The 25,903-nt window shown below is 34.0% G+C and overlaps 1 protein-coding gene across 1 annotated transcript; it reads left to right on the forward strand.

Annotated features, from left to right (window-relative positions):
- The first annotated feature begins 48 nt into the window (after window positions 1-48).
- On the forward strand, window positions 49-25,535 carry LOC128554246 (uncharacterized). Its single transcript, XM_053535495.1, has 2 exons — window positions 49-61; window positions 23,917-25,535. The coding sequence occupies exons 1-2, from the start codon at window positions 49-51 to the stop codon at window positions 25,533-25,535; spliced, it is 1,632 nt and encodes a 543-aa protein (XP_053391470.1).
- The last annotated feature ends 368 nt before the right edge of the window (window positions 25,536-25,903 follow it).

A 25,903-nucleotide genomic window follows, 5' to 3' on the forward strand; every position in this document is an offset into this window, starting at 1 on the left:
AGTTTTGATCAAACAAACATAAGCATTATTCTCTGTGATAACTGGACCATGGCTGAGCAAGGTAACAGTGTTTTAACAATTATAGAATTTATTGTTTGATACGGTAACATAGCCAGGGGGATTAAAATAACAGGCTCAAACATCAAGTGCTATTGTCAGTGTTTCAGATAATTACCAATTTTCACTAAAAGAAATGTTTGCATATTGTCCCATATACGATGTATTTGCTTGTATCACATTCTTTTGCTTAAATTACTTGATCCGTGATATCATTATATAATATAGATATACTATAATAAAAGATTTCTACATTATAAAACATCTCAATTCATAAAACTATCATGTCAAACTTTTCAGATGCCAAGCAGGTTTCTATTACCGGCTTAGAATATAAACGGCAAACCATAGCATTATTGTCATGTACAATGAAAACTACAAACTTTCGCGTTTTAATGGTAGCTAACTGGTTCGCGGCTGCAAAATTTCACGGATACACATCAACCGCGAAAGTCGCTAACTTAAATAGCGCGAAACCATTTCTAGGTTTACAGTACTTCGTGTTTTTCTCTGTTTCAGATACTTCCGACATATGTCGAAAGTATTTTTTCTGTGTTAATATATCTATAGTTTTTAATATTTTATGCAGAGCTAAAATGGTTTCGTTAATTGTGATGCAGAAACAGTAACATCCGAGTGAATTTTTAAGTAAACAGCTGTTTGCACTTGTTTTATTATGACATTGTATGTATTGTTTCTTCAGACAAAACACCAGTTGGGTGTTCTTAATAAACTTTGCTTAGCTTGTGATTCATCAATCTATAAATATGCAAAATTATAGAAAAATGTGTCCGCTAGAAATAATGTTGATAAACATCTTTTATGTACATTTTCAATTACAGTTACTGCTAAACTGGCTCTGTTTATGTTATCAGGTGCGACAAATTGATGTTCATCCTCTGCATTGTCATTTAAACCCACAGCTCTGTAGATTCTGCAAATTGCTATTTAAGAACATGAATGGATAAGCTATGTGCCAAACAAAAACTGACCTTTCAGCTGCCGTCGAAACGTTAGGGCCTTAGTCAAACATGTTAAACGAAAACCTTCCGAATAAAACTAAATGTGTGTTTAATAGACAGTCAGGAAAAATTTGTTTCAAAGTGCAAATTTAACATTTTGTTTCAAAATACACAATCGACTTCTGTTAGACGAAATGTTTCAAGGGTGTCCAAGGGACATTTCGTTTCCAAATTCACAATCGATTTCTCTTTAGACAAAATATGTTCAGATTGTCCAAAGGACATTTTGTTTCCAAAACACAATTGATTCCTCCTAAGAAAAGTATGTACAGAGTGTCCAAGTGACATTTTGTTTCAAAATACACAACTGACGTCTCGTATGCAAAATAGTTCAAAAATGCCAATATGTGTATATACCGGTAAGTTGTATCAGGTATATAGTTTCAGTACACATATAATTGCTTCACACTTTCATTTATGTGAAGAACAATTTGAGAACTAAATATAATATGTTAGAAAAGGTTTTCTTGTTTACAGTTTTGTCTAATTCATGAAACACACTGTTAGCCTTATGTTTTCTAGTAGACAGATTCTGTATACTTCTCTGTTACTCTGTCGCTTTCAATCCTTGCAAGTTAATTCTAAGATGTTACAAAATATATGTGGTTTGTTCCGAAATTTGTGTCTAACTGTTCCATTTTTGTTCTGGAACCAATTATCATTATTCACGTTTATTATTTTGAATCGATTTTTAGATGAACTAAATATCTATCGCACAAGTTCCTGTCTACTTTTTCGACAAATTATAATTTCCTTTGAAAATAATCCATGTTTATTGTTTCGAATACATGTGTACGTGTTCCAATTTCAAAAATACGTAATCCATTTCTAGTTCTATTACAATGCCTTTTTTTCTCCAATTATGGTGAATTCTTATAAAATACAGAATAGAAAGATACTATTTTGCCATGAATTTAAACAATTTGACTGCATGAAGATGTCTGTTTCTCTACGATCCAAACTCCAAAATGTGCTTTAATGCATATATCTGTTTGATGAAATGCAAGAGGGAGTGTTACAAGGGATTTAAAAGAAAAGTGGCATAAATGCAAACCAAATATTCGAAAATGTGTTTTATTCTTACAAAAGACAGAAAACAAAAATTAAAAATTTTATTACGTACAATACAGTAAAGGTAATCTGAGATACTTTTTACCTCGAGTATTCAAAGAATATATAGAGCTATTAGACTCACCAGTGTGTCGGCGTCCCGATTTGTTTAAGTGTTTTCATGTAAGAGCTGGTATCTCAGTTTCCACTTGTGGGAATGGATTGAAACCTCACACACTTATTCAATGAGATAAACTGACTAACACTGCACAGGTTCTATAACTTTTTATCTTTTTTTTTATTTTACAAAATTACGCCCTTTATCGATTTGAGGTAAAAACTTCACACACTTGTTCAATGTTCTAACACACTGTGAACAGATTTCATACCTCTACTTAGCATTTTAACAAAATTGTGCCCTTTTCAAACTAAGCAGTTTTTGGTTAAGTTTTTGTGTTTAAGCTTATGTCTCAGTAGATTGAAATTTCACACTCTGTCTTGTCCACTGGTATGGTCTGATATGCATTATATATAGGTATCATAACCTTTTGTCTTTGTTTTCAAAATTATATCCCTTTTCTGACTTTTATATTCATTCAACTGGCATGGCTGTTGAATTTGTAATTGGTTAGCATGAACAGGCTCAATCAAACCGAGCCTGCAACATTTTCGTTTTTGTCGTGTTGAGCGACCTGTGAAGTTTCCACCTTTTTTTTGTTGTATATTTATTCTGAGCATTTGGCATTCAGTTTATTATCTATTTCGCTGGTAATCATATCATAATAAACATTTACTGAATGACTTGTCGGCAAGCTAACTCAGTAAGTGTAGAACCATTCAAAGACAGTTTAAATTTACATTGCATTTTTCTTTCACGATTCGACTTTAGCCCAGCAATTTTTATGTGGACCAATGGACAGGTCAATAGTATAAACTATGGACCGGCGATTTATGCAAGGAGACACAGTCATGTAATGATACAACAGAAGAAATAAATAGTGTTTTACGGCCATATACACATGAAATTTCATAATGTGTCTATTATATAAGAATACAATCTACAAGATGAACGATATATAGACAGATATAGAAATGTTACACAAGTAGGTCAGTGACATAAAACAATACTTCCTCACTCTTATTTTAGTTGTTGACAAGGTATAAATAGTAACTGATTTTATTGATCGAAAACCTTCTAGCCATATGTACTTTTTCGTCGTTCTTTTGTTTTGTTTATTTCACATTTTTATTCAGCACTGACAATATTCTTCAAGAAAATGTAAGTTACAGACATTTAAAATGGGTCCTTATGTATGCTGCGGCCATTCAAACTATGTAAGTTTTATATAGAATAAAGAAGAAAACCAGGTCACTAGGTCATATCTAGAAATTCTTGTTTAAACTCGAGAGACCACATTTTTCGTCCAATTCTAAGGAAAGTTGGCCAGAATATTTGTTTCTATTAAATCGCTAGGTCAAATATACACTGTTATGGTATGTTTCTCAGGTGAGCGACTTAGGGCCATCTTGGCCCTCTTGTTCAATACTTGCCGCCAATATTTGATGTTATAGATGTATATAACAAATCATCCGGTGCAAAAATGAATCAACAAAAGAGTAAGGGCCTTTAAATATGAAAGTTAAAACAAAAAGCCAAAACACAAAGAAATAACTTGGACAAAACCAAATGTAAAAACACTTACATTACTCACGGAAATGTAAGCGATATTGAAATATGCCGCTCTAAAATACTGTGAAATCATCAATACTCGTGGGGAACTAATTTTCGTGGATTTCGTGGTTGAGTCAATCTACGAAATTTAATCCCAACGAACAAGTAAAATTTCCCTTAATTTTATGTTCAAAAGTTGAAATCTACGAATTCAGATGCCCACGAGATTGCCTTTTTGACCCAAACCACGAAATTTCATGCCCACGAACTTTAATGATTTTACAGTAAATAAGATTCATGTTTGCATAAATTGAAAGTTAGAGATATTGCCTATTAAAACATATGTATTTTCAGCGATTACATTTGAAGCCGAAACTAGAAGAATACCAGATAAATATATTTCGCAGCTTGAAAAATAAAAACATTTTAGAATTTGCATGGGAAGGGAGAGAAGCCCTAAAAATGAAAAATGTAGCGGTGGCTAAAACCTTTATTCAATAAAAGAGTTCTAAAATGGAATACAAATAAATATGGTGCAAAGATCATACATTTCGAAAATCAAATTTGGAACGCAATATCGAAACATTATTTGAAAGTATTAGTCAGATTTCTTTTTATGTACGTGCTCTAACTATTTCTGTAACAAGCAAAAACCTGCCCTGAGAATCACAATTGGAAAGCAAAATAACTATTGCAGGAGAAATTGGAAGAAAGTATTGGGAAATATATACTATTTTGTATCGTCATTAAAAAGCAAACAGTTCCAATTCAAGTTTTTACACAATGTTATTTTCACACCGGTTTATGTCGAATATGCAGAAATAAAAGAGAACGCTACTCATCTATTTAATGTATTTAATGTCAAAACAATATGAAATGAAATTAAAAGTATATTTGAAAAAGTATCAAAAACAGACAGGGGAACTGCATACACTGTTACTCATACAAATATAATCACGGGTACAAAATCGACTATAATTAATGCATTAATCTTCGAAAACAAATGGCAAATATGGAAATTTAGAAATAGTCATAAATTCAATCCGGATCAAAAGCATACAATACAAACACGTGTCTCAAAAAATATGCTATAATATATGCGAAAACAGTAAAAATAAGTACATCGACAGAAATATTCTTGACGGTGTCTATTTCTAGGGAGATAACAGCAGACGTACTTATGATAGCGCGAACATGTCTATCTCCCCTTGTTCAGGCGTGCCTCACACATGCCTTAATATTTCGTTTCGATATGGTATAGTGACAACGGGCATACAAGATGCTTGTAATCATCGAATCATAATGATTTTTACCAGATATTAGTTCTGCTGAAGTATATAGAGTTATTTTAGGCAGATTACAGAAAAGAGAAAATAGTTTCATATTGTTTTTTGTGTTTATAAAATTAGATATATTGTTTGAACATTGTCACTGAATGGCAGGTAGGGGTTGCGCCTCGATTCAAACATTGCTTATGACGGGGTAAATAAACAGGGTCACCATTTTATGGGGGCATCAAAAGGATAAAAAGTACATGCGATCAATGTGATGAACATTTTTATAGAAACGATCAAATTTATCGCTATGAAATGAAGGACTATTTCGAAAGACGGAATTAAAGAAAAACATCGATATTATTTGCATAGTGAGTGCCATAATGAAACTGAACTTTTCATTATATAAAATACATAAAATACAGTTGATGTGAAAATGCATAAAAGTCATTATATGGCTATTACAGTCTAGGTGTGCAATTACATGTATGACTAAAAGTAAACTACAGTCGTATCTTCACCTCTAAATGAGCACATATGAATTTCTGTTTTGTTATGTAAATGGCTACTTGCTATTTTGACCTCCATAAGTACAATTAAACTCCCAATTTTGACCTATATTACCTAATCAGGATATATTTCATCTAAGCATATTGTCACATAATATTACATTTTTTTTTTACCTTTGGAGCAAGTCACGAAGGTAGCAAGAAACCCAAATAATAAAGAGATGTTTAACGTTCTCAAAAACAATATATCAATTTTAGAGACTGACTCAATTATGAACGAATTCTTAAGAGCCAATACTATCATTAGGAGCAAAAGACAGCCACCAGATTTGAAAAAGCTATTAACTATAGCAAAATTTTCTGAATTAAATAAACAAAGAAACAACAGGGTTTACAAGTGCAATAGACCTAACTGTAACCTATGTAAACAAATAGAAGAATCTAATTCATTTAACTTTAATGGGAAAATATTTTACGTGAATGAAAATATAACCTGTGATGTGAAAAATGTAATTTATGTTATGACGTGTAATGGCTGCCATGAATATTACATAGGTCAAACCGGAGACAAATTAAGAACTAGAAGAACAATTCATTCTCAACAAATTAGAGACCCGTCGGTAAGACAATTACCTGTCAGTAGCCATATAGACTTTTGCTGTACAACAGAGCCAAAATTTACAATATTCCCATTTTATAAAATGAAAACTAACAGTTTATCAGCTAGATTAACAAAAGAAAAATACTTTATTGACCGTTTTAAACCGACATTAAACGTGCGGAACATTTCACATGATACGGATTGATAAATAACATTATAACGTCATTAACTTCCCTGTTTGACGTCGAAATTACGTCCTAACAATAACAGAAAGGGAATTAATTTAATAGAAATGACGTTGACGTCAAGGAAACAAGGGACGTAATTTCGACGTCAAACAGGGGAGTTAATGACGTTATAATGTTATTTATCAATCCGTATCATGTGAAATGTTCCGCATGTTTATATATATATATATATATATATATATATATATATATATATATATATATATATATATATATATAATGTCAGCTGCATTTATGATACATTTTCTCTGCACACCCTCTCATTCACTTCTTTAAATATGTCAAGTATCAAGTCAACTATTTTTATTCACGTTTTCTAGTTATACTCGGGACGATCTTTATACTAAGGGGATATACAGTAAACCTCGCTTATAAGGAACAGCTTGGGACCTCTAAAAATTGTTCCTTATAACCGAAGTTCCTTATATCCGTATAGCGAACTAGTTCCTTGTAACCGAGGTTTGTATAACGAACACAATTTGTATAGCGAACACTATTTGACTGACGTTTGAAAAGGGCTATGTGTTCACACCCCGGGCCGACCATGAATCTTTATGTGACAATAAAGATGTGCGGAACATTTCAGTCCGAGTCTAGTACCGGTCCTTTCCTGGAGAGATGATAATGTAAACTGCCTGCATGTTTATGACTGAAATAGTGTTGAAACACGGCGTTAAACCTAAACTAAGCCAAAATGTACGTCGGTAAGAATGACCGTAATTTGTGTTTATTTTTTGTCGGTTTTTTCTATCTTCTTTTTTTAGAGAGCGCTATATTATGACTATGAGATATATTGCAGTTACTCCCCTTACCTTGCTCGACTGCATGTTATGTGAATAGGCATCAATACTAATACAAAAATGTTCAAATTTTAATTACAAAAATGTTAAATTAGACTACCCATTAAAATCTGGTGTTTATGACATATAGTGCATTACGACTAAACAACAGCGCCATACATACGGATTAAAGTGTAAATTATACCTATAGTTCTGCAATTGTCCATTTTAGCACCTGCTATATTTTTTACAATTGGAAATTTGATAAACTGTACTGTTTGCCATTGTTAATGACGCGTAATTAGCACATTTATTTACGACAGTATGACCGTGACCGTTACTGATTTTCGTTCACTGTTGTCAACATGAAATACCTAATACATGTAGATCTAGCTCTCGAATGTAATCTTGAGTAAATATAAGTCTTGTATTTGGTAAATGTTAATGATATAATATATTTTCTTTTTATCATATCCGTGAATATCATAGAAATGAAATAAGTTGTGTTTATTCATGTGCATTAAAGCGCGTGAAAATGCCGACGTTACTCTGACGTCATCAGCGATTCTCCTGTTCATTTCTGGTTTTCAATAATTTCTATTCTTTATGTCTGTTCGCTTTAACCGAGGGGTTTTCCATTGAATTTCGTACTTTGGGACTAGAAAAAGTGTTCCTTATAACCGAGTGTTCCTTATAACCGAGTTCCCTATAACCGAGGATTTTTACATTGAATAAAGAAGGAATTAGGTCGGGGAATTGAAAACTGTTCCTTATAACCGAGTGTTCCTTATATCCGAGTTCCTTATAAGTGAGGTTTACTGTATTTCAAAACTTGAGTCAGGTTCTTTTAAACTTCACTCCTTTAAAAGTAGGGAGACAACCTCTTCCACAATTTTCTAATCGGTACCGGACAAGCTTTCTTTATATTTCTTGCATACAAACGCTGATCTTTCAATTAGACCATCAAAATACCATGTGCATTTATTTTCAGTACTTATTAACTTTGACTTATACGTGTGATATTGATTTTGAACTACGGGCCTGGGTTTTACGCTCGACACGTCAATCAATGTGATGAACACTTAGACAAGTTATTCCAAAATCCAAACATAAATGACAAACTTCTGGCAAGGACACGAAAATGCGAAGAATTTTTCAAAAACCTGAACATTAATTCCTTACCTATAAGCATTCTTTGTCAGGAAACTATTTATGTTTCCAAGTTCATTATATAGATCTAATGCCTGCGATAATATGTCGTCAAAATCGTAACCGCTTGACATTTTGAGAAAGGATAACGGTATGTAAGTCGGATATCGACCTCGTACATCGGCCTTTAGGATATGATATCGTTTTAAGATAGAAAATAAATCTTGGCCTCTCGTGCGTTTCTCTATAATTTCACCTAGTGACATTAATTTAAGACAACTGTTTTAACCAGGCAGAAAAAGTGAAGTCTAGAGTGTTAAAAAGATGTTTCTATGATTTGATTTAGTCCTCTAATATTTGAGCCAAAAAAATGGCCATGTTTCAAAATCTACCGTCATTTTCTTTACACAACATCACAGAGTTGGGTTAAATTGTATGCTGTAGTGTTTTGTCTGTGAGCATTTAAATGATGGATGGAGACGGACGACGGAAACAGTGCTACCATAATAGCTTAACTCCTGATGTTGAATAACATTTCAATACAATTTGTGGTAGTCGTTGATACTTTTTTCGCGATTTTTTTCTAACAGACAAATGAACAGAGAAAGCCTAATCCTTCACTGCAAAGTAGTGGCATTTTAAGCCAGACCTTATTATCTATTATGTCCTATCGCATATAACATAAATCTATTATGTTGAGATGGGAAAAATCGATCGTCCTAGGTGTCGTCTTAATTCGCAAATATCTATAAATAACATTGTTGACACCGTACTACATCCTACCTGTTATCATTGCACCTGTAAGAAACCAGTTTAAAGGACGAGTTGTACCTAAATTATTCGAAATTCGGAGATAAGTCATTTTGTTTTAGTGTCAGTCATATCAGTATTTTATGTCTGATTTATGATGTGTTATGTATTAGCTGTATCTAATTTGAGAATAAATAATACATCTAAATTCATTTTACTAGATTGAGCAACTGCTCCGATATCATACGATATGCAAGTATTTGACAACTAATTTTCAGTCAGTCAAATTCTTCTCGAAGTAATGCTGTTATAATTGGATGTTTCATATTTTTCAATGGCTCTGCAGGTAAGACTACAGTTTTAATTAACTTTTAACTTAGAAATAGATAAATGTTCCTCTGTATTTTCGTGTTAATATGTTGTATGTCTACAGACAATCTCATTTGATAATGTTTACTATGATAAATGTCTTATTATTCTTTTCTTTTTCATATATTTACAGCTTGGTATGACTATCGAATAAGATAATTGTTTTATGTTGTTTACAATAAAGACAGAAATAATCATTTGAAAATTCGTGAATGCTTGAAATGTATCAGATCAGTGTTATACCCGATCTTTAATCTTATGAGTTAACACTCATCGATAGTTTTAATCACAGGACTGATTATGATTTTTGTAGCGCATTTATACGAATATTTCAATTGTCGAAACTTAAATATTGACCGTTGTTGGCAGGATTTTGCGATCTACAGGTGAATGTATATTATATTTGAGCCGTGCCATGAGAAAATCAACATAATGGCTTTGCGACCAGCATTGATCCAGACCAGCCTGCGCATCCATGCTGTTCGCTAACAGTTTCTCTAATAGCAATAGGCTTTGAAAGCGAACAGCATGGATCCTGACCAGACTGCGCGGATGCGCAGGCTGGTCTGGATCCATGCTGGTCGCAAAGCCACTATGTTGGTTTTCTCATGGCGCGGCTCATTTAAGCTAATCTCGTTAAAGCCAGTACCGGTTCCTCTCACGAAAGATTGGTTTGAGTATAGTGTTGTTAAAGAACCAATCTGTCAAATCGTTTGGTTAGCCAAGTTAGCCGAACAAGGCCCTCCCTCCCTCTCTCTCTCTCTCTCTCTCTCTCTCTCTCTCTCTCTCTCTCTCTCTCTCTCTCTCTCTCTTTCTCTGTTTGTTCTTTGAGGCTTCTCTTCCTGTGCACCCCCATTGTCAGATATATAATATGTTAGGTAATGATTATATAAAATCATTTCACTAGATACGGATATATACCCTGTTATACGGCCCTTACCTGGATTTCTCTGGATACCCATATTGTTCTCCATGTGTTGATATTTTATTAGAACTATCGGGAATTTTAAAAACATTTATTGATTGTGCAGGTGCTTTCTAAGGACAGACGGGCAGACACTATTTTGAAAAAAGAATGTGCCTTTTCAAACCTTTTCGGCATTTTCGACACTTTACCTCTTACATAAAATAAATACCAATTTAACATACACTTATGTATTTATGTTAAGATACCTAACATCCTGGTGTAACGCGATGTTTTTTAGTGTTTTCCTCCGTCCTTAACAAAGAGCTTCATTTTATGCATTAATTTGAATTTGATACCTAGAAATACGATGCGACCTGTATCCTAGTTTTCCTTATATAACAAAAGATGAAATACACTTGAAGATATCGGCTTACATACGTTTAAGTATAAATAATATGTTTACTTTTACATTTTTGTGATTTAACCGTATACGACTAACATGTTATACAACCAAGGGAATTTTTCGTTTTTGTCGTGTTTAGCGACCTGTGAAGTTTCCACTTTTCTCTATTTTATTATCACAGCAGCGTTGTTTGTGTGGCGGCCGTAAAAAGTCTCCCCGTACATTCAATCAGGGCTGTTATATTTCGATCTTCTCAGATCGTTCAGCACGACTTTTATGTCGTGTTATTGGTATTGTTTAGTTTCTCAACATGGCCATTTCGGCCTGGGTGGTTCCAATACTCCTGCTTTCATGGCTTTGGGTATTGTTTAATCACCCCTTGGATATGGTGCCTGCTTTTCAATTTTGTCTTTTTGACAGTTCCTGTAATACGCAGGCTCCATAACCTCAAATCCCCTTCCTAAATTCCAGTTTGTTTAGTTCTGCCCATTGTTTTCTCGTTTGGGGCAAACCCTTTACTTTATATGGGGACCAAACGCCGCTCTTTATGGAATTACACGCCTCAACACGTGTATCATTGAAGGTTCATGTACATCGCCGTTTGAATACATCTGCGGATGTCTCTAAATTGCTTTTTGTACTTTTAGCATGTGTAAATGTTGAGTTCTGCTCAACCCGGGGCTAGAGGGCGTGGACGGTAGCATGCATTTCCACTACCGTTCATGAACAGGCTCAATCAAACCGAGCCTGCAGCATTTTCGTTTTTTGTCGTGTTGAGCGACCTGTGAAGTTTCCACTTTTCTCTATTTTACATACGAGATCAAATTAATTCGTTGATGATTTATTGAGTGTCAGCAACAACAATTTAGTATTTTCGGTTTCTTACTTCATTATTTTGTAGCAATCGACGATTCTTTTACACTAATATATATTTGATTTACAAAATAAAAGCTGTAATACTGTAACTAGATTTCGAACTCGCGATCCATCTTTAATCTAACTATGAATTAAATATATATTTTGTGTAGAGGCAACTTGATAACTTTGAATGTTATTATGATTGAATATGAATGGCATTTACCCCATACTAAAGACTTCGATAAGGTTGTAGATTCAACCCGTACCTGAAGCGGACTTTTACCTGCTTTTCTCAAAACAGTATTCCTATATTCTTTTAAGCTTAGTGATAAAAGCTCTCCATAATTATAATTTAGTACGGAAAAGTCGGGTTACATGTAGAACCCAGAGTCACAAGTTGGAAGTGTTTAATGAAACTCATGTAAGACGACATTCCAGCTTTATATTATAAAGAAACCACAAAAATCTCACCTGTGCATTAATTTACGCATCTGCGGGCCAGGTTTAATTCATTTTATGATATCCTGAATTTATTTCATATCATTAATTCATTTATTTATATCACAAAGTCATTCAATATTATCACTACATTTTCCAATTTTCTTTTTGTGACACCATCCGTTCCTTTGTTTGTGAAATAAAAACCGAAATTCTATTTCGTCCTCAATGCAATATTGGGTTACGGAATGAGGGTATTCCTAAAGTCACATCTTTGTTCAACCGGTAGGGGACTTATATATAAATTTGAAAATGTGCACCAATTTAGCGCGTAGCGTCCATACTAATGGTTTATATTGCTGACCCACATAAGGCCTCATGGCCATATTTCGTAAGGATATGGCAAAAATACCGCTTTATCAATTATCAGCATTGTAAACTCTTGCAAACGATGGACACTGTTATGCAAAAATATTGCAAAACATGCATTTAATACTTGCAATTCATATGTTTCTTGATTTGTTTCAAGATTCGTTAAGCCATTGTGAATGATTACCGATATTGAATAAGTATTTAACTGAACTGTAGATAAGCATAAACATACCATATATTCATCTTAATTGGTTGGCATTTAAGACAAACACCGAAAATAATCATGTTCCAAGTAAAATTGAAAATGGTGGCCAGTCAGCTCTTGGCAGCTGTATTGGTATAATAGTTTTAATATTCCGTACTACTTTGGCGCGGATTTGAATGGGACAATTTAAGGACCGTTATAGTGGTTATGGGGATAAAAACATGCTGATGTTTGAAAAATATCAACTTTTTTATTACTGAACCGAATTTGATAATATATACATGGAAATTTTAGTTATGATATACAGAAAAAAAACATGAGAGGTGTTTTATGCGCAAAAACTGACATTTACCTCAATAACTCAAAAAAAGAAAATACAAAAAGATGATGCAATACCTGCATTTAAACTACAGATACATTGAGGCCCGTATGTCAGTTTATGACACCCTTCAACGTCTCTCCTATATATTTGCGTGTATTTTATTTATAGCAGACGTTGCTACTAAAGTTTTCCACTTAATATCAGATAAGCCTAAGTCTTCTCTTTATTACTATGTGAAATAAAAAGCTTTGTTTCAGGATTTCTGCTTACTAAGTTTTTCGATTATCCATATGTATGATTAGACTAAATTTGATGCGAAACACTATCAATAAGTATTAGAATAGTGTTTTGTATGGCTAACAATTTTAACTAAATACATTGAATTCAACTTGGAATTATGAAGTTATCAACTGACTTTGAGAAGCATTCAGCTTTTGTTCAAACTTTAATTTCTACGGCATAGTTGTGTCCCCAGGCGGTATCGATTATACTAGATGGACATTTTTGCCGTATAAAGTGAAGTTTTGAACGTCCGAAGATGTGACATCACGAAATTCAGACCTTCAGTCTTTTTAATATACTTTGTCTACATTCTCGGCATCAAAGACTGAAATCTGGATGGAGGCACATGGCATGACAGTCATTTTACTTGAAAAATAAATAATTATGCGCGATTATCATTTGGTGGAACATTTTATTTTCACATCCAAATAAAATCAATCTGTTTCTGTCATACACTTAATACGACAATTGCGTTTTAATTATAAACATAAAATGATACTAGTAAGACGGAAAATTCTTTTGAAGTATCAGACAATTTCAGGTTTATGTTATCATGATGAGAGACTTTTCCTGTTAGCCGTATGGGATAACTCCATTTTTAAAATGCACGGAACCAGAGCCTGGCAGAGAGACATTGTGGGTTAATTCCCCGTTTGATTCTTACATTTTATAAAGAAAGTCAGTCTTGAAACTCGGTGTGACCCTACCCTAACCCAACCCCCCTAACCCCAACCCCCTGAAATGGGTGACCCCCTCTTTAATGTTGGTGTCCCTCTAACAAAAAGTCCTAGATCCGCAGATTCTTTACTTATAAAATAGTATATTAAAATCATATTGTTCTGTCTGAGAGTTTGGCATTATACAGAGTGTCATTATCACTTTGATATGATCATAATAGGCTATTAACTTTGTATGTGGATATATGCATGAGTTCTGCAGCGGTAATATTGCGCGACTTTAGGAGCGCAATATTGTCCGCGAAAGAACGAATGCATATATCCACATACAAAGTTGATAACATTTTTATTATATATCCATTATCAAATGATTAATTTATAACTAAATTATCGTTCTGCTACGAAAAACAGGAAAAAATACGGAAAAAAATTCTCCGAAATGCAATAAACAAATCAAACTGACGCGCATAAATGTTTTCCGCGAAAATGACGTCAACTTGTTGTCGCAACGTGCGCGTGGACGCCATGGACGTCATGCGATTCTTTCCATTACCACGTTAAGAAAACATTCCACGTCCTATATTAGTCCAACTCATGACGTAATTATAACTTTCATTTCATTTCAGTCTGATAAATTACTACTTGCCAATATCTAATAGCTCAGATTAATCAAAGTGTAAAAGTAAACAAAATGTTGCATAAATTACAAATTAAACAAATACACAATAGCAACAAAAATCTAAAGAAACGAGATTCGCAATGGACGGACCGTCAGGGGAGGTAACTAGAGTCACGGATTTGAACTAGTCTGATATGAAAGCATTCAACGTCATGATATGGAAAATATTGCACGATCGCGCTCCATTGAAATCCAATGGAAAATAATTTTAGGTATTAAATAAACATTTCTATTTCCTCTCGTGTATGATTTACAATCGTGCATTGTATACTGACTATACTCACATAATTTTATATAAAACCTAAATGTTTGGAGCAACACTAACGAGTTTTTACATTATTCACATTGGTTTTATCTTGTTTTTTTTTTTTGTTTTTTTTTTTAGGTTATCGCTCTAATATCCATGCGATGATTATATTATTTGAAATGTTCGGACAATTGGTATCAAAATGCACGAAATAAACGATTATAATTACGGATAAATTGAATGAGCGGATTAAAAGAAGTAAGGTTCATTCTAATGTTTGAAATCTCAAGGAATTTTAATCGGACTTCAACTTCATACGTTAACTTCGCAAGAGACGTTGAAGGGGAAGGCGAAGGTTGAAATCTCAAACTCTCTATTGATACGGAAACCGGCATGGCGTTAATTCGGAGTGACCAGTCTATACTTACACGAAGAGCGAAGTCCCAGGCGAATATCATCAGTCATTTCTGGAAAAACTAGAGGACTGAGTATTCAACCTCTTTACGAGAATACCACAAACTACAGGATCAAACGAACGATCTATACGGGCCGGGGATGTGGTACAAGTTATGGTTTGCTTTTTATATATTTATACACGAGCATTTTTGTGTTTTACATGCCATGCCTTTTTGTTTCCATTACGTGTGTAAGAGATTCACCTGGACGGGATTACTTTTATTTACACTGTCCCGTGTCTTTGGAACATGGTGGGGGTAAGAGTGAGGTTGGGTGCGCACCATAAACCGGTTTAAGCTCCCCAGTGGTGTTTTTGCCACTGACCGTTCCAAGGCGGTGCCCCACTTTGTTCCTTTGTTTGTTCGTTTTGTCCTGATGTGTTGGCTTTGTGTGTGTGTGTGTGTTCCTTTGTTTGTTCGTTTTGTCCTAATGTGTTGACTGTGTGTGTGTGTGTGTGTGTGTGGTGCACGCGTCTGCGTGCTGTGGGTTTCGTTTTGAGAAGGCTGCGTTTTTGGTGCGTGGCATTCCCTGTTTGATATTTGTCTTTGTTTTTTTCACGCTGAAGGACCACGGTTGCACTGGAAACTTGCACTAGTCCAGGTACTGATTACTGGAAATGATGGTTTAGAGACCAGTGGTGAAACTGTATCCATTAGAGACTGTTACCAGAGAATAGTGAATTCCAGTACCTTTTAAGATTAGTTTATTTGAAGTTCGGACTTTTAACAAGTGATTGACAAATGAATGCTTAGTCTACGCCTATTACGTTTTGAGAAAGAATCTTTCTTATTTAAAATGAATAATCTTCATTTTACTAAGTGACTAATATTTGTACGGACAAAATGTCATATTGAGTTAATTTCTAATAAGTGTGATTCAGATATTTAAGTATTCATGTTTTTTATCTTATTAAGTACTTTGTTATAGATAATACAGATTGTAGAAAACGTTATAACGTTATTTACCACACTTTAACATACGACGTCGCGGTAGTGACGTCTGTCATATCCGTTGTTGTTTACTTGCTTCTAAGATATGTAACAATGATTAAAGGTAGAACCTGGGCACAGCGTTGTAGTTCTTTACATCTACTCCTCGATAATTTTGTTGTCTGGTTTTTAAAGTTTCAACCCCATCGGGAAAAACATCATACACTAGTACACTGGTAAATGATGGAATGCCGGTGTTGTAAAACAAGGATATACTATAAAGGTAGTGACCTTGATAGGAAAGATACAAATTTCGTTCATTCACTTTAATGGTGAGAGAGGAAGGAACATGAAACGAATCAAGAACATGTAAGGATGAAGATTTGCTCTCAAGAAAAGCACTGGAAACGAATTATAAGATTAAAAAAAAATTGCTAAAGAGAAAAAGAACTTTTTAGCAAATAGAATAGATACTCTCTCAGCACGGAATATAATTGGATTCATTATACTTTAATATGTCGAAAGTTTCAATGATTTTGGATCTTCAAGTTCATTTCTTTTTTACAAGTGAACGATACGAAATTATGTTTTCTATTGGACTTGCACATCGCATATGGCAAGTGGTGATAAACTCTTTGAAACGGACATCATCAAATAATCAACATAAATATTTTTGTATAATATGTCAGACAGTACTGCATTTCTCAAAAGCTTCAAGCCTGAAGAGTAATGACTATTTCACATATACACAGTACTGAAGCCCATCAGAAAAAGGAGAATGCACTATGATTAATGGGTCAAATTACAAAACGAAAGAGACCAAAACAATGCACAAACCATCCCACCCATATATGGTTACAGGTTATATGGTTCCAGGTTATTTTTTACAAAATGTTTGTTATGTCTGACTTGTTGATATTTTTGCAGAACAGCCACATTTTGCAACAGAGATTATGATGTTAAGTTCAAAATGTTTGTAAACGTGTAAGCTGCCATTGAAAAAGCGATTTACGTGTCTGCCGCCATCTTATTAAATTCAGTAATTTCAGTCTAGTCACTTATTAATTTCAGTCATTTCAGTCTAGTCTCATCATGGAACAGTTATATGCGCAGCATATAAACAAATGTTCTTAATGCTGTGTACACTCAGTCAAGTATTCATGTTTTTGCACAGCCATTTATTGTCATAAATATTTCAGAATATGTATTTTCTGCAAAAAAATAATAAAGGTCAGTGAAACTGCTTTTCTAAAATGACAAACGCATTAAAATTCCACGAGCGATCTCAGGACGAATCAATATATAGGGGACAAAAAGGTCATCAGAGGAAATCGTAAGATAACGCTTTTTGATGGACAATGCTACAATATCTTAAACAAGATTTATCAACATAAACCACCTTGATTTTCCTGCCGAGGCGAAAGAAATGCGGCCATTTTTCGTGCACACCGTCATTTAAAGTTACGTGATTACCTGCACTGAAGACACGGTATTTAAAGGAACTGTTAAATATTATACTTTATCAAATGGCAAAACCGTAAATCCGTTTCCGGACTGGCTTATAATTATGAACTGGAATTGCAGGCTCTTATAAGACGGTTGTTACGAAATTAACGTATCTCCTTGCTTATCTCACATCCCCGTAAATCTTGCGTGTTATATATGGCATGTATACGAAGTCATTAATATACCTTCATGACATATTCGGTTTGATTTCAATGATCCGTTTAGTTGTCAAGTATGTTCACAATATCAATAGTCATTGTACATTATTTATTACGGCGGGGAAGCGTTCTATATGACAATTAGACTTACACTGCCATGTACGATCATTTCTCAATCTAAGGCGTCGCGTCGCTAATTTTTGTACAGAAAAGTAAACAAGTAAAAAGAAAGTTATATAGACATGTTGTGCTGTATAACCAATGATACATTTTATTAACGCCGGCCTTCAAGTTGTATAAAATACAACTGCCTTTTTTTATGAAACTTTTTTGTTGTTTTTGTTGTTTTGTTATTTTGTTGTGAAATAATATACAAACTCCTGTGACCGCTTGATCACGCCCTCTCTAACTACGTATAAGATTCACGCATGCGTTCTCGATGCTTTTACGTTCAAGGGGAATATGAAGCAGGTCGTCAGGTTCTTTAGCTTTCTTGCAAACAATACATAGTTACTTACTTTCTTTATTCTGATAAGGAATAATATCATTCCAAAACATTCACTATCGCATAATTTAGGCATGTGATTAGAAGATTTTATTAATTATTTCTGCGTGCCATCTACGATTAATTTTAAAGCGGCGTGAAAGGCCAAGATCTTCATTCAATAGTAGGTGGCTCTACCACTCCTGCTTTTACTGGTTAATTTTATTCAATCAAACTTCAACACTGATGGTGTTTTACTCAATTCGTCATTTTCCCCGCAGTAACAAAACTATCTACACACAGTATTATTTATTGCCCCTACATTCAAATGTTTTGGGCTTTCCGTGATTACAGTCAGCTTATTGCAGAAGGAAGGGCATCAGGGGCTGATAGTACTGATGAAGAAATCTTTTCATCATCTTTCTTTCATTAAAACTTAAAATTATAACCCTGCAGCTTTAGAACATGATAAATACGTGATCAAAGTAAAGCATATAGACAGCAAGCTCAAAGGTAAACATAAAAAAACGTAGTGCGGCAAGCCCTGCAAAACAATGCTGGTATGTTTAAAATGGTAGGCTGGCATAAATACACTTATATCGCAACCATATTCCGATGGTATAGAACAGTATACATAACATTAAGCCCTGACAGCTGAATATTTTTTTCGCGAAAGGATATCTAAAGGCATGTTATATGAAACACAAAAATAATGTGGTATATAATAATATAAAAAAAACTCTGTTCCTTTAACATTCTGGAGTTCATTTCCGCTTATGCAGATGATAGGGTGCAATGGGTATTTCATCTTCCTTTCTAAACCTGTCGTGACCAAACTCTGTCAAACCAAGTCTTCTATTACTTTGATTAGTTGATTTCAATACTTTCAAGGGATCTTAGAGCTTTTAACAAACCATTTACGCATGTTATCCGTGCTGTTACAGAAAGCAGAACAGTATTAAAGATACGACAAATCAGGAAAGCAGAAATATATCAAAGCAGCTTAATACCAGTTTATGAATGACCTATCATGGCGTTGTTCGCCTTTTATTGTTAGACACGATAAAAGAGGAAAGTGTAGCATCCAGCTAACAAAAGGCTGAAACGAAATATGCACAGCATCTCCAAATAAGCGGGTCAGATAAAACATTTTATTATTTCATCAAATACATTTCGGAAATTTTACATTGAATTTTGATTTAAATAACTACTGTTTTAATACACCTTGCAACGTAAGTGTTTTCAGTTGCTAAAATAACTTAAAACACAAACAAATTTAAATTACGATAGTGACATATCGTAGAATATTCTCGCAGTTCATAATAGCTGCCGATAGTTATACAAAATAACATATTGATAGTGTTTATTTAATTCTTGAAAGTCGCTCTTGCAAAAATGTATTGACAATTATATAAAGATACAGGAAAAGGTAGTTATTTAACGTCGCATATAACCAACAGACAACATAACCTATAAAGCTATTGTGCGTCAAACCAGGTATCTAATACTAGATACTTACTTGGGCTGATATATTTCAAAATTTTGTATGGGCAACAACCCCATTTAAATAGAGATAAAATCAAGTAACTATGTGAACTGAAATGATTTTTGATATAGAGATATGTCAGTCACATGCAATGCAGTACAGTAGTCTTCGCATTGTTAGTTTCATTTAATAACTGCACCTCCCCGGCATAAAAATATCAATTATTTGGGCAACAACGGATTGTCTGTATTTAAAAACATCATGAAGAATGCATTATTGTTAATAAAGTAACCGCACCTGACCCTGTATATTGTTCCCTAATTCATTTGAAAAAGTCTGTGACAAGCTATGTAGAGATAGTTCTCACACAATATTAATTACCTCTCCAAGAACTGCATTCCCTAACCGGAAATAAACGTTGTTCAAAAAGGAGAGGAATTTACAAACTGCCTTACAGGAGGTTTACATGGAAAAAGGCTTAACGTAAATTAAATGTACAAGAAGTGTGTTTAATTAGTTTTTAAAAACAGTTCCTTTCTCATTCATTAGATTATTTGGTAAGTAGGTATAAAGAGCAAAGAAATCATATGAAACTACAGAACTGTATTGGATTTTAATTTTTCTAGATTTTGCAAGACGTTATACTGATTAAGAATGTTTTTAGCAGAATTATCCTTAATTTAATCGCAATACTTGTTAACGTGGTGTAAAATAGCAGTTCGACGTGAAATTATATAATTAGATAAATTGGAAGTGGGATATGTATAAGAGGTTAAATTATCTATATAAGCTTAATGTGATTGTATACGCATTTAAGAATCAAAGATCATCTTGCTGATCATCTCTGCGAACTTTAAAAATACATACTTTAGGGATGTGATGAGTGACCAAATCCTGTTCATTGAAAAGACTTAAGTTGTAGACTTTAGTACTATGAATTTCCTGATGTAAAACGTAAGACTATTTTTTTTATTTTAATCGAACATACGGCATCATTAAACAAATATTTGCTTACTTAATATCGTTATTTAGTCATTTTTGTACTTTCCTGGATTTTTTTTTTTAATTTTAAGCATAATAAATTCCATCTTCTATGTCATAAAAGTGATTAATGAATAGAATGAACATTACCTTCAGTAAATATATAGTTTTCAAGGGCGTTGTCACCTGTAATTATTCACAGTCATACATTTTCTGCCTTTCTTATTTTCTCTTTAGCGGCCATATTAAGGATGTCATAACATTTTCTAGTCGCATGTCCAGAAAGAGATACATGGGAAATAACAATAATTTACTTCAATCTACCATGTGGCATAGGTCTTTACATTTTTAAATATTTTTCTCACGGCGGCACATATCCTCACAAATCGCCATGTACTATAATAAGTTGGTAACTCATGTTGTTGTAATAATTTGGTAACATATTATTTTCACGGACATTACATGATGCAGTAGTATGTACATTAAAACTTTCCTAAAAATATGCTTTCAAACAAAGGTAATGAATCCTGCATAAAAAAAAACGCTAGTTGTGAATTTTTATTTTAAAACAAAAACTCATATTTGTGAAACATAGATTTCTGTAGCGTAAATTACAGCAGTAACATAGTGATGTAAAACTATTGTCTCACAGTTTTAAAACTCTTGAATATACCACATATCATAAATTAGCAATTAAACCAAGCCAAAACTAATCTTTTGTTTATTCAAGATGCATTGTTTGAAAAATAATGGAAAAAAACAGGGTCCTTTGAAGCAAATGGCGGCCATTTTGAAATAAAATATGGCTGAAATGATCTATAATGTTGATGAAAAATATTGACATTGTATCTGAGCTTAGACGAATCATTAAAACAAGAGCATTATGCGCATACATGTATTTAAATACTTCTTTTCCAACATTTAGAAGGTATTTAAAGAAAAATATGGCGGCCATTTTTTTTCAAGATGGCCGCCATAAAAGTGACATGAAAATTTGAGGACGATACTTTTCTTTTTTATGAGAGGTTATCCTTTCATAAAAACCCAGTTTCAGAAAATCCAGGAGGATTTAAAACTAATTCACCATTCACAACCCACTATAAAATAAAGACCTATTAAATGTCTTTTGAACATACACTGATGACCGGGCCCATTTATGTTAAGGTACCTAAAAAACATGATGTAACGCGGAATTTTTCACGAAAAGGCAACGAGCTGCCACTGTTTCATACATTTACATGAAACATATTGGTTGACCACTTTAAAGTTTCCAGAATTACGGGAACATTCGAATTTGCAGTTTTTCTAGTGTACTTTTATAATAAACCGTTACAACGATGTATTGTGTATACATTAATAGATATAGAACAAGACCGACAGTATTTTTAGACGCTTTCATCACGTGGGCATCAAACCAAAAGTGCGCATGTAGCTTGATGGGTCAATTTATATACTCGTCTACCGATTAGGGAAGTCAGTATGATTTATTTTGCCTTAAATCACGGACAGTTCCATTTTTAAAAGTACACAAACATCGCTCCCCACAAATCCGAACTATAGGTAGCGCACAGTTTTATGGCGTTTAGAAGTGACAACATAGCAATAGCAAAAATTAATACACTAAGTTTACTATTTGGTCAGTGATTCCTCGTTTGCCGAGCAGTTACGGTATTTGTATTATACCTTTTCGCCGGGAGTTCGATCCCCATTTTCTTTCAGTTTGCATTACATACTTTGTGAAAGTTTTTTTTTCTCTGGTTTCTAATTTATTGTTAGCTCACCTGAAAGTCAGGTGAAGCTTTTAGTATGGTCTTTTGTCCGTCGTCCGTCGTCCGTCCGTCCACAATTGAGCTTGTGTGCACGATAGCGCTTTCATTTCTAATTTGATTTGAACCAAACTTGCACATAACTTGTATCTCTATTAGATCTCGGTTTCTTTCGAAAATCAGCCGTATTGCACGATGGGTCTTGGAGTTATGCCCCCTGAAATGGCTAAAATCTGCACAATTGAGCTTTTGTTCACGATAGCGCTTTCATTTCTTATTTTATTTGAACCAAACTTGCACATAACTTGTATCTCTATTAGATCTCAATTCCTTTCGAAAACCAGCCATATTGCACGATGGGTCTTGGAGTTATGCCCCCTGAAATGGCTAAAATCTGCACAATTGAGCTTGTGTTCACGATAGCGCTTTCATTTCTTATTTGATTTGAACCAAACTTGCACATAACTTGTATCTCTATTAGGTCTCGGTACCTTTCGAAATCCAGCCATATTGCACGATGGATCTTGGAGTTATGCCCCCTTCAAATGGCTAAAATCTGCACAATTGAGCTTGTGTTCAAGATAGCGCTTTCATTTCTTATTTGATTTGAACCAAACTTGCACATAACTTGTATCTCTATTAGATCACGGTTCCTTTCGAAAACCAGCCATATTGCACGATGGGTCTTGGAGTTATGCCCCCTGAAATGGCTAAAATCTGCACAATTGAGCTTGTGTTCACGATAGCGCTTTCATTTCTTATTTGATTTGAACCAAACTTGCACATAACTTGTATCTCTATTAGATCTCGGTACCTTTCGAAATCCAGCCATATTGCACGATGGATCTTGGAGTTATGCCCCCTTAAAATGGCTAAAATCTGCACAATTGAACTTGTGTTCAAGATAGCGCTTTCATTTCTTATTTGATTTGAACCAAACTTCAACATAACTTGTATCTCTGTTAGACCTCGGTTCCTTTCGAAAACCAGCCATATTGCACGATGGGTCTTGGAGTTATGCCCCCTTGAAATGGCTAAAATTGCAGATTATAGCCTTGTGTTCACGATAGCGCTTTTATTTATTTTTGCATGTCCACCAAACTTGGTCACAGGTTAGATTGGTAAAAGATCTCGCTCAACTCACCGAATGTCTAGAAAATTTGTTAAAAAAAAAAAAAAAAAAAAAAAAAAAAAAAGGCTACGGAAAATACAGAGCGGGAAGAGGACGGTTTTGAACCTTTCTTCCATACAGTTAAGTGACGATGATTATATTCTTTTAGGTAAGGGTTTAAAATTTTGCTCAAAGACTAAATCTCATGATAAGGTAAAACTTGCAGAGGACATCTTTAAGTTTACTCGTAGAATTAGACTAAAAGAGTATTTTCATAGCCAGGCAAATACGGAGTTTGATGATAGTGAACTAAACGATATTGACTCTTATGGCGATTTTCCATTTTTCAATAAAAAAGGATCGTCATTTACCCCACCCGCTGGGCATGATGTGTATCTGGATTTTTATATAAATGCGGTAACGGAAGAAATCTTGCAGTCCGAGCATAACCGGAAACGGTACAGTAATATTACAAAAGCTGAACTTGATACTTTGCGTAAACTATCACAAGATAAAACTATTGTGATCAAAAAAGCAGATAAATCAAATACAATTGTAATTATGAACACTGAAGATTATAAAAACGAGGTATTGCGTCAATTGAATAACGATAAATATTACGAAAAATGTACAAACGATCCCACAGACGAAATAAAACGTAATATATCACAATGTGTTGCAAATATTGAAACTACAGACGAGTTTGACACTTTTCCAGCAAACATTCGTACGCCATGTTTTTATATCTTACCAAAGATACACAAACAACCGGACAACAATTTACCTATGCAATATCCCGGAAGGCCCATTGTTTCAGCGTTTAGTTCTCCTACTGAGAATATTTCCAAATATATTGACTATATATTAAAGCCATACATGATCGGTTTGCCTTCATATGTAAAAGACACGGCAGATTTCATAAATAAAGTGAAGGATATTAAACTTGAAACTAAATCATATTTAGTAACGCTTGACGTAACATCACTTTATACAAACATCCCTCATGATGACGGTATAAACGCCTGTAAGTCATTTTTACAACAAAATATACATGGTAGAAATTTATCAACTGATGAAATCGCCTGTTTAATAAGACTTGTACTTGAAAATAACTACTTCAAATTCTGTGAACAGTTTTATTTACAAAAGATGGGTACAGCAATGGGGAGTTCCATGGCACCATCATATGCATCTCTCTTCATGGGAAAACTTGAAAAGGATTTCCTTCACTCAAGGGGAGTTAAGCCATCTCTGTGGTTACGGTTCCTAGATGACATTTTTATGATTTGGAACCACTCGTTAGAAGAGTTAGAGTCCTTTATCGACGATCTTAACAAATTTCATCCAAATATCAAATTTACTACTACAATATCAGAAAGTACTGTTTCGTTCTTAGATGTACAAGTATCCAAAAACAAATCGCTAGGAACTGACACTGATATTTACGTGAAAGAAACAAATACCCATCAATACCTAGATTACACCTCTTGTCATCCGAAACAATGCAAAGATGGAATCCCATACAGTCAGGCAAAGCGGTACAGGAGAATTATTTCTAATGACGAAAAATTCAACTCATCGCTTAATGATTTACGGAGCTACTTCAAAGATAGAAATTTTCCGGATTTTGTGATAGACAGTGCATTCAATAAGGTGTCGAGGTCGTCACAAAACGAAGCCCTGACGCCTTCAGATAAAAATAAAACAAGTGTTATTCCATTCACCGTAGAATATAATCCATCATTACCAAATATAAGTGAACCATTTACAAGTATTGGGATCTTCTGAAGATTGCAAAGAATACAAATGTTAAATTTGTTCATGACGAATACAAACCTATAGTGGCGTACAGACGTACAAGAAATTTAAGCGACTACTTAGTAAGTTCCGACTTCAAATTGTACACTGAAACATACATCACGCAGAAATGTAACAGGAAACGATGTTCCCACTGTCTACGAATCAACTCTGGATCCTCATTTAGCAGTACAGTTACAGGAGAAACATTTTCTTTACGATATGATACAAACTGTCAATCTAAAGATGTTGTATACTTAATAACGTGTAAAAGATGCAATATGCAATATGTTGGGCAGACTATGCAACAGGTTTCACGGCGTATGAATAGCCATAAATTTGACATATCTAATTTTACA

This window comes from Mercenaria mercenaria, unplaced genomic scaffold (genome assembly GCF_021730395.1).
Source record: "Mercenaria mercenaria strain notata unplaced genomic scaffold, MADL_Memer_1 contig_4872, whole genome shotgun sequence".
In the NCBI taxonomy this organism is placed as follows: Eukaryota; Metazoa; Mollusca; class Bivalvia; order Venerida; family Veneridae; genus Mercenaria; species Mercenaria mercenaria.